An 18,435-nucleotide genomic window follows, 5' to 3' on the forward strand; every position below is an offset into this window, starting at 1 on the left:
GTATCAGTTGAAAGTGACAGAGGAGACTGAATGCATCCGATGAAGTGAGCTGTAGCTCATGAAAGCTTATGCTCAAATAAATTTGTTAGTGTCTAAGGTGTCACAAGTACTCCTTTTCTTTTTGCGAATACAGACTAACACGGTTGCTACTCTGAAAAAGGAGACTATGAACCACCAATGCGATGTGGCCGTGAAAAGGGCTAACGTAAACCTAGTATACATCAGACAAGGTATTTCCAACAGAAGTAGAGAAGTGTAATTATCATTATACAAGGCACTGGTGAGACCTCATCTAGACTACTGCATGCAATTCTTGTCTTCCATGTTTAAGAAAGATGAATTCAAACTGGAACAGGTGCAGAGACGGGCTACTAGGATGATCAAAGGAATGAAGAACCTACCTTATGAGAGGAGACCTAAAGAGCTTGGCTTGTTTAACCTAACCGAACCGAGGCTGAGGAGAGATATTATTGCTCTCTATAAATACATCACAGGGATAAACACCAGGAAAGGAGGAATTATTTAAGTTAAGAGCCAGTGCTAGCACAAGAACACATGAATATAAACGGGCCAGCAACAAGTTTAGGCTTAAAACTAGTTGAAAGTTTCTAACCATCAGAGGAGTAAAGTGCTGAAACAGATGTAGTTAGATATTTGGCTGCGTGTGCGTGTGTTCTCTCTGCCTTCTCCCTGTGTGCTGCCCCAGCTCTGCACAGACAGCCGGCACAGCAGACCTTGAGCGAACCGCCCAATGACCACAAGATCCACCAAGGTACGTAGGCACCAGGCCAGGTTTCTTGCTGACTAAGCACGGTACTAGCATCCCGCAGACTCTCCCGTAACATTAATACATGTATGCCCATAACAATGGACCAGCTCAGTGAACGGTGGGACTTTCCATTCCTCCCTAGGCTAGACAAAGACACTCCTCTGAGATACATATTTATACCCCAATACGAACAAGTTACATACTGCCCCTCTGACACAGTTACTGCCCCTTATGTGGCTACTTATCACCCATCACCTTGTACATGTTGGTTTGAACAAAACATCTCTATGATGTACTGTCATCCTGACCTTATCTTGCACGAGGCATCATTGTGTTCCTGTTATCCTTAGGGAATATTTTTGTACCATCTTTGATATCGGGATGTTCTGGTACTACTGGATATCAGAATGTGTTTGCATGAGTACTCTGCGCCTAGCACTTCTTAGTAATGTGTATTTCAGCCCTGTTCTTGCCAGATTCTGTGAGCCCAGGCCTCATGCCTCATACCAGGCCTCTGATACAAGAGCTTATATCTCAGACTCTCTTCCTATTACATTCCTCTGCTTTTTCGTCTTTTTATGGGGAGGATGTTTACCCATCGTCCCAGAAATGTATAGTGCATGGACTGAAGACGACGCAGTGGGCTAAAGTCTGCACCTGCAAAGAAGTTTTCCATAAATCAGATTGGTACAGACCCTGAGGGTTTTTTGCCTTCCGCTGCAGAGCGGGGCATGGAATTCTTGCTGGTTTGAACTAGAGCAGAGGTTCCCAGCTTTTCTTATTGCATAACTCCTTCCAGATTTACCAGCTGCCTACATACCCCTACCCTTCGCATCACTGATACTTTGTGTTCCTTCTTAGCACTACCTATCTTGTCATCTGTCCATATTTCACTGTTACATACAGATATATAGGGAAACAAACAATTGGAATAAAAAAAAAAATCCTAAATTCTGAGCTCAGTTAGAGAGTTAGAGACTGGCCAGTTACTGGGCAACTGAACCCATGCTGTACAGAGCCTTCACCACAAATCACAGTACGTCAACGTCTCTATGTGTTTTCTCATTGGTACATTGAGGTAAATTAAACTATTGTAGTTTATATAACAAATTCCCAGAGTTTTAAAGATTCATCTAAGTGGCCTATTATGAAAATGCAATAAATTAGTAAATAAAATCCACCATTATACAATTTCTCCTGCATACCCCCAGAGATGACTCTCATGCTCCAAAGGGCACTCATACCACAATTTGGGAACCCACGGAACTACAGTAAATGATGCATTCTCTGTGATAGTCATTAAATAAAGATTTGAGTACTTCAGTAACTCAGACCGAGGTTTTGGGTCTATTACAGGAGCGGGTGGGTGAGATTTTTGTGGCCTACAATCTGCAAGTGGTTAGATTAGATGATCATGATGGCCCCTTCTGCCCCCAAAGCCTATGAGTCATCATCAAGGCACTCCAGGGACCCAAGGTATGTTCCTATCATGTTTATGCCTTGATCCATGCCTGGATACCAGAGTGATGAGCAGAGTTTTGGTTTTTATGGTCTAAGACTGCTCTGTTGCCCCCACTCTCTAAGGCACAATGAACAATACAATACTTGTGCCTCAAAGGAACTCTCCCAGTGGGGCTAATTTTGATCAGGCAATTTACACACTCGGTCCTGGACTGAATTTCTGAAATCCCGAAGGATAGGTGTGACGAAGTGGGATTTTTCCCCTTGTTATGTTGCATAGAAGTCTTACTGTTCTGTACTAATATTATGTACACCTCAGTTTCCCTGTGTACTACACCAATGCCTAGGTGGTAGGAATTGGGTGTGTGACTTTTGCTGAGGCCCTTGGGGCCAGGTGAAGCTGCCCAGCTGCCAGCATGTAAGCTATGGCCGATGCCCTTTGTAACCTGAGAACCAGGAGGGGGATGTGTCCAGGTGACATTTTGCCTGGGTAGCAGGACAAAGCCTAGGGGAGGAGCCATGGGCATGTGGGAGGCCAGGCAGCAGGGTCCAGGGCAGTCTCCTGTTTGGAACTCGGAGTGGTGAGTCCAGGGCAACTGGCCCAGGGTTCCGCCAAGATGGGTTTGGCTGAAAGTGACTAATTTCCGTGCTAACAAGTTCTGTTCTACACTGTGTAACTGTCAACTAATAAACCTTCTGTTTTACTGGCTAGCTGAGAGTCATGGCTGACTGCAGAATTGGGGTGCAGGGCCCTTTGGCTTCCCCAGGAGCCCTGCTCAGGCGGACTTGCTGCGGGAAGTGCACAGTGAACAGGGATGCTGAATGTTCTGAGGTCAGACACAGGAAGGCCAAAGCCATGTAGGCTTCTTGCCCTAGCAACACCCAGAGGAGGCATGCTACACCAGATTCCTGACTGGCTGCATTTGGAGCAGTTCCAGAGCATCGGCCTGGTGACTCCATGACAACAGGTTTCTAGTAAGGACTCAAACTCTACAGAATATCCTAGAGAGTTTCCAGAGTTTATTTATCCATGGTAGTTGTCCCCCATTGGGTGACAATTGCCTGGCATCTCTTCCAGCAAGAATGTTTCCCTAGAATTTGTCAGGTCTCCAGTCACATGGAAAGGCTCATTGGACTGAGGTTTGAGAGACAAGTATTTCTGCCCCTTCCATATCTGGAATACCAGTTCCTTTCTCCTCTGAAACTAGTGGATTCCCAGTGGAATTAACCAAAGTTCCTTGTTTTGTAGGGCTGTGTGTAATCCCCTCCAGCTGGACTCTGGAGCTGAGAGGTGTTAAGAGTTCAGATAAATGGCTGCACAAAGGAACCTATTTGCAGTCTGTAAGTTTCACTGGTCCTACAAACCCCAAGAACTATGCTATTCTTGACTTATCTACTGGCATTTTATTAAACATATGTACAGATATAGAACATATCCATAACAGCAGGGACTTTTTAATCTTTATCTGCCTCAGCTCTGTCCAATCCATATGAATCATAGAATATCAGGGTTGGAAGGGACCTCAGGAGGTCATCTCGTCCAACCCCCTGCATCTGAAAAATCTGGAGGCCATGATCAGCTTTTCCAGTAACTGAATGAAGATGCCTACTAAATACTGAAGTTGGCTGACACAGACAGAGAGGCATCTACTCTGAAGGAGAAGCTAGCACAATCAGGCAGAAACATCATCATTTTCTTGCCTTTTGGTTCTGACATCCTAAGAGCTCACTCATCTGGGCTAGAATGGCTCCAGAGAAGCAAGTCTTTGCCTATGAGGCTTAAAGCCAAGGCTGCAACTTTTAATTGTTAGAAGCTCAGCTCCGTTTTTCTTGATGGTTCTTTGGGAAGACTCTGCTGGACACACAGTCTTTTAGAATTGAGGATCTTACAGCATCTATTTTGGAAAGGGCAATTGTGATGGGGGTCCGAGTGGGGAACCAGCTGTGGTCACTCAATTAGGGTGAACTGCAAAGAATGGGGCAGACAATCCCCATAAAGCTGGTGGATATTCCAATACGTAGATTCACCAAACCAGCATAACACAGCTTCTTTATTACCTTACTGGTTACTCAGAAGTCCAAACAACACAGTTCCCTTAAAGTGAGCCAGCCTCAGGCCTCCATCCAGATACCCACAAATATGATGAAAATTTCTGTAAATCTTATTTCATCATATAAAAGAAAAGGTTCTACCAATCCCCAAGAACTGGGCACATTACCTCCCAGGTTAATGCAGGTTTCAGATCTTACTCAAATACACGCTACAGACAATTCTTATTAACTAAACTAAAATTTATTAAAAAACAAAAGAAAGAGTATCGTTAAAAGATCAGTATACATACAGACATGAGTTCAATTCAGTGAGGTGCAGATTCATAGCAGAGATGGTGAGCTTCATAGTTGCAAAGGGTTCTTTCAGAAATAGTTCATAGTCCAATATCCAAATATCACATTCAGGGCGTACCAGCGTAATAGGGACCTCAGTCTTGTGACTCAAACTTCCCCTGAAGAAGCTTAAGCAGATCTGAGATGACAGAGTCAGGACCCAAGGATCTTTTATACAATTTCATGTCTTTTGACAAGTTGGAGTTCCTCAGGGAACAAAAGGTAATTAGGATGACTTTGAAGAAGGTCCATCACTGGTACTTAGCTATACGAATTAACATAAGGCCATTTGCTTGTTCCTCCACCATTCACAGTACATTTCAAAGAGAGATGAATACGGATATATCCCGTGTTTACAATTCATTTACATGATAGTATGTTCTCTGACCTCTGAATGATCAGAATACAACATAGAGAGGGACTGTTGATTACATTGTCCACCCTACTCATACATATGTAAATACACAAAAACACAAACATTATCTCCCCACATGTCTTCTGTTGGTTATTTTGCAGAATGTTTAACCCTTTCTAGCCATGCGTCACAGCAATAAAAATCAGTTTTGTCCTTCAACAGGACACAGAACTCTTGTGTTTGGCTGTTTAGACACTGGGGTTTGTCAGAGCATTCCTGTTTTGTTTGAGGAGGTCTCTGAAATCAGGATACAAAGGTGGCATGCTTGTGCCTTCTTGGGAATTACTACTGAACTTGTTTCTTCAGATGTATTATTGATCATGTCTGGCCTACCTCCCCCGCCCCTCCACCCCCATGCTGGAGAAAGGATATCCACAGTGACATCCTTTTTTGACTAGAAAGCAGAATCATCTTGGACATCATCAGCATCCTGTCTGTCATCCAGGCTCATAACCTGGTCATCAGCTTCGACTCACACATCTCCCCAGGTCCTCAAAACTAGGCTAAGTCTAAATCTTGACAAATCTTTCTGCATAATATTTTAAAGACCTGGCCTTTCCTATGCATCCACACAGCCAAAATTCTCATCCAAGCTCTCATCTTTTTGGTTCTTGATTACTGCAACATCCTTCTCTATGGCCTTGAAAAATGCAAACTTACCCCACTCTTATCCATTCAAAATGCTAATGTAAAGAGCATTTTCCTAGCCTGCCAGTCTGACCACATCACCCCTCTCTTTGCATCCTTCCACTAGCTCCCACTTCTCCATACATCACACAGAAGCTGCTTGCATTCATTTTCATGGCCCTTCATGGTTAATTCCCACCCTACCTATCATCTTTCAATTTGCTATTATCTACGCTTGCCTCTGATCAACCTGTGATGCTAGCCTCCATTGCTCATTTGTAAAATTTTGAAACAAGCACCTTTCTTCTTTCTCCCATACTGACCCCTCACTATGGGAGGTGCTCCCCATAAACATGTTAAGCTCCCTCACTATCCACCTTCAAATCACTCCTCAAAACTCTGCCTATTTTAAAAAAACTTGACAGTCAGACCACAGCCTATCATGCTGACCAATGTTGTCTCATTGGTTACTTGTACTCCCCATCTGTCTGTATCCAGCTGTCTCTTGTCTTATATTTAGACTGTAAAGCCCATGGGGCAGGGAATGCCTTCTGTACTCTTTGTACTGTGCCTATCACATTGGGGTCCTAGGCACTATGGTAATACTAATAATAAGCAAACAGCAGCAGCAACATCTAGGGATGGAATAATCTTAGCTGGATCTTCTGTTCCATTTCTGATAACTACCCCTCCTCCATGCATGACATTGCTGGAAGGAGCCGGGGGAAGGGAGGGCAACATTTCATCATCCACAGAATTTCTTAGGTCTTATGACAGGTTTCAGAGTAACAGCCGTGTTAGTCTGTATTCGCAAAAAGAAAAGGAGTACTTGTGGCACTTGAGAGACTAACCAATTTATTTGAGCATAAGCTTTCGTGAGCTACAGCTCACTTCATCGGATGCTAGCTGTAGCTCATGAAAGCTTATGCTCAAATAAATTGGTTAGTCTCTAAGGTGCCACAAGTACTCCTTTTCTTTTTAGGTCTTATGGTGTGGGTTTCCTTTTCGTCTTTTGTTTGGTGGTTACAAGAAGCGGCTGGAGAATGCTCAAAGCATCACTGGTCCTTTAGTCTTCTGCTCCAACAGTGTGGACCCATGAGTGTTTGACTGGAGCGCCGAGCTCCTTCTCCTGTCTCGTGAAGGGGGACTTATCTAGCCTCTCACACAGGAGTCACCCTGCAACACTACTTCAAGATGACTGTTTATAGGTGGAGCACTCAATAGATTTTCTGATTCATACATTTTATGACAGAACAAACCCTTATGATTATCTAATCTGACCTGTATCATGCTGGCCAGAGAATTTCACCCAATGACTCCTGCATCAAGCCCATAACTTGTGAGTTTGAGTTTGACCATATAAAGTTAGAAAGACATCCAGTCTTTATCTAAAGATTCCAATGATGAAGAATACACCACATCCTTTGATAAGTTGCTGCCATAGGCAAGTTCCCCTCACTGTTAAAAATTTGCATCTTATTTCTAATCTGAATTTGTGTCGCTTCAACTTCCAGCAGCTGGATCTTGGTCTGCCTTAGTTTGCTAGATTAAAGAGTCCTCTACTACCAGAAAATTTCTCCCCAGGCACTTTGACTGTGATCATGTCACCTCTTAACCTTCTCTTTGATAAATAGATTTTTGTCTTTCACTGTGAGGGAGGTTTCCCAGATCTTGAATAATTTTTGTAGCTCTTCTGAACCCTTTCCTATGTTGTCAACATCCTTTTTGAAACATGGACACCAGAAATGGGCACAGTATTTCAGCAAGGGTCTCATTAATGCCATATACAGTGATAATACCACTTCCCTTCTCTTATTTAGTATTCCTCTGCTTATACATCCAAGGATCACACCAGCACTTTTAGCCACACCTTGCACTCAGAGCTCACATTCAGATGGTTCTCCATGTGGTTCACCAAATCTTTTTCAGAGCCTATGAATTCTAACTATACAGTCCCCGCCCCATCCTGTAAGTGTTACCTACATTCTTTGCTCCTAAATATATGACCTTACATTTGTTACTCCTAGGGAAATTCTGTGCCACTGTGCATGCGCAGAATTCACGTCTCCTCCAGATTTTTTCTCTCCACAGAATACTACATTCTTCTGGCAAGGTGCTGCAATTGCACCTTTCACCCACTAGAGGCTGTGGTGGCACCAGAAGATAGGCTAGCGGGCTCATGAGCCGGAGCTGCCAGCCACAGCGCAGGAGAGAGCAGGGGCTGCTTTTTCTCACGGTGACATACCTGAGGGGACAGGTGCAGGTGACAGACAGAGTGGGGCACACAGGGCTGCTGGAGGGGTCACAGACTGGGGTTCAGAAGGGTTAGTGGCGGAGACAGGGAAAGACAGACGGGGCAGATGTGCCTGAATGAATGGGAGAGAATAGGGGTCAGCCAGGGCCTTCATGGGGGAGGCTCCCCAACTCCCTAACAATCCCTCCCTCTCCCCCCACAAAAAACCCAACAGTTCCGTACTCCCCCTCCCTCCCCCCCGCCATACCCAAGAACCCTCCAGATTCACTCCCAGGCTCTCAGAAATTAATTTCCCTCTCCCTAACCTCCTCCGTTACCACTGACTCCACCAAGCGTTTGCACTGTTTCTGAGGGGTGTGGGAAATACATTTCTATATTGTAGTTTAAATGAATTACTGAAAGTGCTCTATTAATATGCCCAGTAAGGAATCTATTTGTCAAAAAACATTTCCTGGATCTTTTTTGTTGTCTGTATTGTTACGGACATACTTGCTGACAGGTATTTTGAAATAAATTACTAAAATAATTGAAAAGGGCATGACTGTTGTGTTATTTTGACAAGTAAAATATGCAGAATTTTGCAGAATTTAAAAATGTGTGCAGAATTTTTAATTTTGGCACAGAATTCCCCCAGTAGTAATTTGGCTGTATTATATTTGGTGATTTAGAACGTTGACCAACTAACCATTTGAGCAGAAATTTTCCATGCTGGGTATCTGCCTCAGGATGAATATTTTTGGAAAATTTCAACTAAAATTATTTAGCCTTTTCCAAGAACAAGACCAGGGAAAAAATGTTCTACAATCTTCAATTCTGGTGACCTTCCTTTTCTTTAAGACTCTCTAAAGCAGTCATTTTCAAACTTTTTGTATTGGTGAACCCTTTCACACAGCAAGTCTGAGTGTACCCCCCCCCTTATAAATTAAAAATGGGGGCTTAACTTAATGGGGGCTTGGGGCTGTCAGTCCCATGGAGCTGACAGCTCACAACCTTCATGTAACTGCTTTGGCAACCCTCTGAGGGATTGCAACCCCCAGTTTGAGAACCCCTGCTCTAATACCCCCATGCTTTGGAGCAGGGACTTGAAATTAAACAGATGGCATCCTTTGGATCAGGATATGCCTTTCACTGTCCCCATAAAAAACTGCCCAAATTTAGCCAAGTTTTAAGCTTTTTAAAAAAATGTCAATCCACAAATGAATAGAAGAAACTTGCTAGAACTTCACAGCCAACCTGGGGCTGAACAGGACTTTCCCAGAAATTGCAGCTTGGGGGTGGAGGAGGGATACTCTGGGAGAGAAGAAGAGATACACTGGCTAGGCAAGGAGACTGGTAGGCACTTGGGCAGTGGAAGAACAAGGAGCTAGGGTACAGGGAGAGAACTAGGAGTAGCTAGGAAAAGACTGGGACAAGAAGCAAAGGGGAAAGACACTGCAACTGGACACATAGTCCAGAGAGGGAGGGAAGGAGAAGTACAGTTGAAAACATATGCAAATGAGTCCACTTTAATAAAGCAATCCAGGTCTGCCATATAACTGACGTATCCACATTATTTACCACTCCACTAAATTTTGTGTCATCTGCAAACTTTGCCAACAAAGATTTTACTTTTTCCTCCCACAACACTAATATTGAATAGCACTGGGCCAAGAACAGATCCCTGTGAAACCCTCCTAGAAATAGCCCTGTTGGTGGATTCCTAATTTACAGATTTATCAGTTAGCCAGTTTTTAATCCATTTAACATGGCTACATTAATAGATCAGCATTATACAAAATCAATCCGTATGTTGTGTGGTCAAACACTTAAGTTAATTACACCGGTCTACTTTGTAATCTCAATCAAAAAATTATATGAACTTTGACATGACCGGTTTTCCTTAAAACCACGCTAATTAGCACTAATTATGCCACTAACTTAACTCTTTACTTATTATCTCTCTCGTAACCTTTCCATGATTTTGCTTAGAATCAATGTCTGATTAACTTGCATTCCTCAGGCTAGACGATGCAAAGACAATTCTAGCTATTAGGTTTCATCTTTCTTCTTTTTCTGCATTATTGTCCACCAAGCGGCAGGAGGATGGGAGAGAACAGTAATAGAAACCCTTCAGCCAAACTAAAAAAATGACCAAACCCCCCTGGAAAAGTAGGCATTTTTCCAAATACATACAAAGTTTCCTGCCATGACTGGATGGTTCTGACTCTATACAAGCAAGTCCTGGGAGAGTTTCACAGAAATAATACTTAGCCCCAGCTAAATCCAAAACTAAGAGGATGTAAGAAAATCCAGGGTAGGATTACCAGATATGGACAGAATGCAGAACGTACATGTGACAATTCATTTATGCTGGGTTATGATGCACAGAATGCTGTACAGTTGAGAATTGCAGGAGGAGCTGGTTTAGGCTAATACTTACTATAAAAGATTCTTGTGATTTTTTGAGAAGCTTTAACACCTTCATTGTTTGCAGAAGACCTTTGAAATTTGACAGGGAGAAAGGTCTCAGGCTTGAAAGGTGCTTTTCAAGCTTAGCAAAATTATTAACTGTTAAATTGCTATTTCTCTTCTGTTCCTTCCATTCCTCGTGGAAATTAAGTATGTGAACATGAACAATCTAAAGACACAGGCCACTAAAACAGCAGCAGATATTTCACTAGGAGCTCCCAAAACAGATGTAGGGACAGGGAAAGTGTGCAGGTGCCTTTCACCTCTGGAGAATGGAGAGGAGAGCATGCCTCAAACTAGATTCCCCTCAGTAACTCCCCTGATCCAACACCTGGGGACAGCAGCCCATTCCCCTTTGAGATGGCAGTCTTCTGCTGCTAGCTAATTTAGTACTCCTGGGGGGATTCTGCGCCCATACGGGGGCCAATTCATATGGCCAGCATTTTTCCGTGCCCCCCACGCAGAAAAATACAAAAATAAATCTGCCGGGGGACATGCGCCTCTTCCCAAGCACCCCAGGCAGCACGTCTGTTCCAGCGCGCCTGGAGCAGCCTCAGAGACAGGGGCTAGGCATGGGTGCCTGCGTGATCACCTTTGGGGCTGGGCATATGTGCATGCCAACAAGCGAGAGAGAGAGAGAGAGAGACAGAGAGACTGTCCCTCTCTCTTGCGACTGCAGCTCCCTGGCGTGTAAGGGTAGGGCTTTTTATTATGCAAGATGCACGCAAGAGGCACAAAGGAAGCAGCCTGCCTGAGTTAATTGATCTCATTCTCTGAGGCACAAATGTAGCGGCATGCCTATAGTTAACTGTTCCCCTTCTCAGTAAATTCCCTCAGGAGCATTAAAAATGGTGAAAGTTTTAAGGCCCCTACATTGCCAGAGTGATGTAAAGGACTCTTATTATAAATGACAGGAAGGGAATCCTCAGGTAGGAAGATCTATGGGCTTTCTCACTTTTTCCCTGTGTCCAAGTGGCAGAACGGGGTTAGATTACAGCTCAGGATTTTTTTTTTTTTTAAATGGGTAAATAAAATAGAGACTGAGGGCAAATAAAGCAGCCAATAAAATGTCAGGAGAATCAGAACCAAGCACTTCCCAAAGTACCCAGCCAGGTCCAGGACAAACGATTAGCAAAACTGTACGACTTTCATGTGTGACAATCTGAGCAATTTAAAATGACATTCTCCTTTTTTTTTTTTTTTGGGTGGGGGCGGAGGGGGCGGCGCTGGTTGGTGTTCTGTAACGTAATTTAAATGAAAATCCAGCATTATAACTAGAATGCAGGGTATTAGTTACCACGTGTTTGTAACTTAACTTTCATGTGTTTAGGAAATGCTGAATAGTTAGTGACTTTTTTCTGTATTTTAGTTTAAATAAATTACCAAAACAATTGAAACTGGTGTGATGATATTGCATTATTTTGACAAATAAAATATACAGAATTTTGAATTTTTTGGTACACAATTTTGATTTTTTTTTTGCGCAGAATCCCCCCAGGAGTAGCTAACGTAGTTTTCCTTTTTGTTGGTTCCCTGCACCCCCATTCATTCCAATGCCAGAAGGAACCATTCTGATCACATAGCCTGACCTCCTCTATAACACAGACCACAGAGCTTCCCCAAAAATTAATCCTAATCCTGTAGCTCAAGCGGCCGAAGTCCGTGCTGAAGATTCAATATTTAAAAACCCGACTCATAATGGGACAGTTATAGTTGTTACATAAAGAAGTTGTTTTTCCTTTTGACTTTCAAAAGGAGGAAATTATACACAAAAAGCTACATTAAAAGGAAGTTTATGTTGAAAAGTAAAGCACCTGAAGTTATGCAATGTCAGATTTATTATTGGCCATGCAACTAATTCTGCTCCCTGGTCTGTGCACATGATGATAGTCTACTTACATGATCATATTTTTTCCACAGAATCCTTGCCTCATTCAGTGAACAGGCTGGATGCATACGGGGGGGGGGGGGGGAAGTAAAGCTGCACTAGCAACTATAAGTCTTGTATTTCATAACTTGAGAGCTTGATTGTGCAACCAAATTAATTTTCTTTTTAAAAGACAGAAACAGAAGCTTTAGAAGGTGTGAAAAAAGGACAGAACAATGAGACATTACTGTGACATTTTATACCTTGGGGGAGCATCCTGTAACTCCCATATTCCTCATTTATATAGAATTGTGATCTTGCATATAAGGCATGCCATCTGAGGTACTGGGGAAAGGTTATGATCTGCTGAAAGTCATTTTTCTATCTAAATCTGTACATCATGAATGCATATGAAGTTATGACGGGTTTCAGAGTAGCAGCCATGTTAGTCTGTATTCGCAAAAAAAAAAGGAGTATTTGTGGCACCTTAGAGACTAACAAATTTATTTGAACATAAGCTTTCGTGAGCTACAGCTCACTTCATCGGATGCATACGATGAGGTGAGCTGTAGCAGAACTGCTGTCTAGCCATTCGGTCCCTAGTCTGTAGCAGTGCATGGGATTCTATGTACTATGAACTGTACTATGAACTGCAATATCCAGTGGGATGAGGAAAACTGTTTACTCTAGATGTTACCCAGTCTAATATGGTTGAGAGTTTAGACTGAGTGCTTATATTAGATTTTATTTTGGTAACCACTCCGACTTTTTGCCTATCACTTATGATCACTTAGAATCCATATTTTCTAGTTAATAAATTTAATTGTTCATCTTTACCAGTGAGTTTGCCTGAAGTAAGAGTACTTGCTTAGGTTTACAAAGGCTGGTGTATATCCACTTTCCACTGCTGAAGTGGTGAACCAATTAATAAATTTGCACTGCTCATCCTGAGCAGTGCAAGAATGTATATGTCTGAGGTATGAGGCTGAGAACTTGGGGGGATTTGGCTGCTGCCTTTCTCTGTGTGGGGGGCATCGGTGAACCCCATAAAGGTCTCATCAAAGTCTGGGTTTCCCAGCACTCTGCCCTTAACCAGATCCTCCTTCAGCATGCAGAGAGCCCTTGGCACTGCCCGGTCCAGACCAGCTTGTCTTGCTTACCCTTCTTGCATAGCTCAGTGATGGGAGCTGACACAGAGCTCAAGTGAGGCACAAATCTCTGGTAATTCCCCGCCATCCCAATAAAGGCCTGGGCCTGTTTCTTAGTCTGGGGAGCAGACCAGTCTCTGATCTCCCCTGCCCCCCTTAGCTGGCTCTGGCTTTAGACAGTCACTCCCCACCTTGTGGCTCAGGTACAACACCTGTGCCATCCACAACTTGCACATCCCAGCTTTTACAGTCAGCCCTGCATCCTGGAGGCGACTCAGCCCCCCTTCACCTGGGACATGGGCAGCTCCTGCTGCCTCTGTCTCTCCTGCTGTCCTGCTTCATGCCTTCCCTGTCTCTCATGGCCCTCTGACTCCTTCAAACTCAACTCCAATTCCATCCATCTCAGATCCACCGACAGGGAACTTGGTGGAGACCTCCTGCTGGTCGGGGACACAGGTCTCCGGGACACCCAGCTGCTCCCAGCCTCTCTCATGCCCCCAGCTGCGTCAGGAACTGGCCTCTTAGAGCAATCCTCCTCCTCCAACTGAGCAATCAGCTATGCCTTTGTGAGCTTTCCAATGCGCAGCCATCTTTCTCTGCACAGCTCCATAATGTCCTTCTTAAGGAGATGTTTATAGGCCATCTCCACGCTGTTCCCAAGTGGTCACGGACTCACAGACCTGTGCTCTCTCAGCTCCCCACGATCCCTGGGAGGAACCCCTTCAATGCAACAGCCCTTCTCGGGGGTCCACCTCTCTCAGGGTGAAGCCGTAGGCTCCTCCTGGAAAGGCACCTCTCGGAGCCTTCAGCATGCCCGTCTCTTGCTAATCCCCCTTTATTTTACTGCTCCCCAATCACTTACTGCAGGATGCTTTGTCCATGGGGTGCAGTTTATCCCATCTCCGCCACCAGTTGCCACAGAGTCACCGGGGCGATGCTCTGGAACTACTCCATATGAAGTCAATCAGGACTCTGGGGGAGCATGCCTCCTCTCTCTGAGCATACTGTCTCCAAGGCAAGAAGCTTACACAGCTTTGACCTTCCTGGATCTGACCTCAGAGTATTCAGCATCCCCTTCCACACCGGGAGCTTCCTGCAGCAAGTCTACCCGGGCAGGGCTCCTGGAGAAGCCAGGGGCCCTGCATCCCAACTCCTCAGTCAGACATGACTCTCAGCCAGACGGTAAAACAGAAGGTTTATTAGTCAACAGAAACATACCGTAGGACAGAACTTGTTAGCACAGAAATCAGTGACTTTCAGCCAAGTCCATCTTGGCGGGAAGGGAGACCAGAGCCAGGGCTCTGGTCCTCCCCGAGCTCCAAGCCAGCCAAAAGTGACTCGCTTCTAGCTATCTAGCCCCTGCCCAGCCCGTTGCTCCTCCTCTGGCCTTTGTCTCACTTCCTGAGACCCAGTGTCACCTGGTTGCATCCCCCTCCTGGGTCTCAGGTTATGAAGGTGTGGCTATAGAATCAGTGCAGGCAGCTGGAGCAGCCTCCACAGAAGTCACACACCCATATTCCCACCACCTAGACACTGGTGCAATACACAGGGAAACTGAGGCACACACAGCATTCATGCAAAACAGTAAGGCTCACATATAACATAAGGAAAAATCCTCACTTCGGCACACTCAGCACCCACCATTTTTCCCCGTGGGTGCTCCAGACCCAGAGCATCCACAGAGTCGGCACTTATGTTTCAGGAGCTCTGCCACTGAGTTCCTGTATGACCTTGGATAAATCATATAATCTCATTTATAAAATAAGGATAATACTTCCTATCCCCTACCCTTTGTTAGCCCGTTCTTTCTAGTTTGTAAGCTCTTCTGGACAGGGACAGTCTTACTATGTAAGGGCTCCAATTTCAGTGCCTCTAGGTGCTACTGTAATACAAATAAAAAAAGATCTCTTTCAAAGTACATTTCATGGGACTTTCATATTTCAGAATGAGCAGACATGATAAGCATATCCCATGTCATTCCCACATCCCCAATTACCATCTCATTAAGTAGAACACTGTGTTGAAACATCTTACTATGAAATATTTTCTTTCATAGGTAATGTCTGCACAAAGCAGAAGTTCCATTTTTACTATGATATATATTTAGTTTAAAACCATCAGCCTTAGGCCTTGGGTTATTTCCTTATAAATGTTGGAATGATAATTATCTGAAACATTTCCACATTTTGCCCCACTATGAAACTACAGAGCAAAATCCTCTCAACAGGCCCATCTGTCACAAAACTCAGACACACTGAAACACTTCAATGTATTGTGCTTGGTTGGCAATGAGCACACAGGCACTAAAGAAACTCAGCTGGTGCACAGCAGCCTCCCTGTTAAACTCAGGTTTAAGGAAGCACTTCATTCTGGCGTTCCGATCGCTGCACTGGCTACTCACTGAATTGCCTTAACACTGATCACACTGATGGAGATTCAATGATTTGGTTATGGTAATACAGGAACTCTGGAAAAGCTGGAAATAGAACCCAGATCTCCCAATTGCAGTCCACAGCCATAAACACAAGACAGTCCTTCCTCCTTCCCAGCACCCCAGCAAGCTACTAGTTGAAATTTCCCACTGTAGTTTAAAAAGCTACCTGTAATTTCTTGTATGCACATCCCTCCCTCCCCACCATGCAAAAAATGGTTAGATTAACAGAGTTCCAATGGCATTGAAATCTAACCCTACACTAATTTGCAATCATGTTAGTATTACTGGATGTTTACAAGCAGTAAAATAAACAGATGATTAAAATGTTCAAGAACTAACACAAACCTTTCTCATCATATGTGCAGCTGCCTGCCAGCCTCGGGTGCCAATGTGTTTGTTAAAGGAGATGTTGAGGTGCGTTGCTGACTCATAATACTCAATCATGTCAAATAATGCTGAGGCACCCTGGAAAACAGAGAGGAAAAGACAAATGGTAAAGTTGACACAAAATTATGGAGGCATTCAGCAGCATTCTCTGGGAAATAGTCACAGACATCAGCTTCTCATTTCCAATAAGTGACCTGCACATAAACAATCCGTGAAGCTAGCAGCTTGCTAATACATAGAAGGAGACCTGGAGAGAGAAAAAATGGTTACTAACCTTTCGTAACTGTTGTTCTTAGAAATGTGTTGCTCATGTCCACTCCATTTGCACTTCTGGGGTGTAATGACTAAGTTCAAGGAGTTACTGCCACAGGAATCTTGGAATGAGTTCTTGGCTCCAGTCGAGGAGGGCAGAGCAGTGGCAAAAGTGTCCCTTCAAGTAACATTAGATGTGGCGGACTCTGCTGCATGAACCATAGCCTTGGCTGTGGTCATGAGGAGGAGCTCATGGCTGTGGGCCTCAGGCCTCCCATATGAAGTGCAGCAGACTATTCAGGACCTTCCTTTTGAGGGCTTGTCTCTCTTTTCAGAGCAAATGGACTCTAAACTACACAGCGTGAAAGATTCGAGAGTCACTCTAAAGTTCCTCAAACTAACATGCCAGCATCGCCAAGAAAGCACTTTAAGCCCCAGCCATTGCCCCGTTTCTACCAGCCTCAGTCGAGACAAGATTACAGTAGGAGGCAGGGTCTAAGCAGGCCTTTTGAGGGTACACCCGAGGATAGCATACCAGGACAGTGTCTGGATCCACTGTCACCAATTTTTATGAACCGGCTATCCCACTGTTATTGGGCGTAGTCCCACATCACCTCAGACTGGTGGGTGCTACGCACAATAGAACTGGGATACACCCTGCAGTTCAGTTCTTCCCCTCCTTCCAACCCTCCTCTGGAGCTAAGGGGCAGGGGGTTTTACTCCTGGTCTTTCCTAATCCCAAAGGCCAATGGCAGTCTCAGACCCCTCCTGGACCTGTGAAACCTCAACATATTCATGAACAAGCCGAAGTACCACATGGTCTCCTTGGTCACCATTATCGCATCTCTGGATTCAGGGGACCAGTATGCCACTCAATTTGAAGGACACCTACTTCCAAATTTCAATCTTCCAAGGCCACAGAAAATTCCTCCGTTTCATGGTGAACCAAGTGCACTACCAGGTCACCGTACTTCCGTTTGGCCTGTCAGCAGCCCCTCAGGTTTCCATAAAGCGTGTGGCAGTTGTCGCAGCCTTCTTGAGGAAGCAAAGGGTTCAGGTTTACCCTTACCTTGTTGACTGGCTGGTCAAAGGTTGGTCCAAGCCAAGATAGAGGAAAACGTAAATGTCAACCTTCAAAGAGTTAGGCCTGTTCATAAACATGCAGAAAATCACCAGTTCAAAAGAATAGAATTTACAGGGGCGGTCCTCAACTTGGTCCAGGCCAGAGCATTTCTTCCAGAGATCCAGTTCCGGGCCCTAGGCATTATCATAGAAAGCCTCAAACACCACCCAACCACCATGGCAAGAACCTGCCTAAAACTCCTAGGACACATGGCCTCATGCACTTACGTGGTGCAGCATGCAAGATTATGACTCAGACTTCTCCAGCTAGCATCAGGGTACCGGCTGGGCCAGGATCGTTTGGACATGGCTGTCACACTTCCCCATTCAGTAGTTACCACCCTCCTTTGATGGTTGGCCCAAGGGCAGTATGTACAGGTGTCCCCTTCGAGACCACATCTGGCGATATTTCTAGTCATTGACGCATCTGGACTGAGTTGGAGGGCTCATCTGTGGGTATTCAGGACCCAAAGCCTCTGGTCTGAAGCAGAGCTCTCGCTACACATCAACGTGAGGGTATTCAGAGCAGTGCGCCTTGCTTGCCCAACGTTCCAGCCCCACCTGAAAGGCAAATACGTATTGATACTTACAGACAACATGACAGCGATGTTCTATATGAACAGACAGGATGGAGTGCGCTTCTCTCACCTATGCCAGGAAGCCCTTTGCCTGTGGGAATTCTGCATAACCCACTCAAGCCACCTCAAAGCCTTCTATTTCCTAGGGGCACAGAATGAGTTAGTGGATTGCCTAAGCAGGTTTTTCTCCCATCACAAGTGGTCCATTCAATCAGAAACCGGGAAGGACATTTTCCAGAGGTGGGGAGCTCCCCAGATTTTCAATGAATGAGAGAATAGGAAGTATCT

At 44.6% G+C, this 18,435-nt stretch overlaps 1 protein-coding gene across 1 annotated transcript in view; it reads right to left on the reverse strand.

Moving 5' to 3' along the window:
• PPP1R37 (protein phosphatase 1 regulatory subunit 37) overlaps positions 1 to 18,435 on the reverse strand; it is a 166,696-nt gene that overhangs the window by 65,336 nt on the left and 82,925 nt on the right. Inside the window, exon 5 of the mRNA XM_077840151.1 lies at positions 16,154 to 16,273. Within this exon, the coding sequence (XP_077696277.1) occupies positions 16,154 to 16,273 (120 nt within the window). The remainder of the gene's footprint in view (positions 1 to 16,153; positions 16,274 to 18,435) is intronic.

Source organism: Eretmochelys imbricata, chromosome 23, assembly GCF_965152235.1.
Source record: "Eretmochelys imbricata isolate rEreImb1 chromosome 23, rEreImb1.hap1, whole genome shotgun sequence".
NCBI classification, from domain to species: Eukaryota; Metazoa; Chordata; order Testudines; family Cheloniidae; genus Eretmochelys; species Eretmochelys imbricata.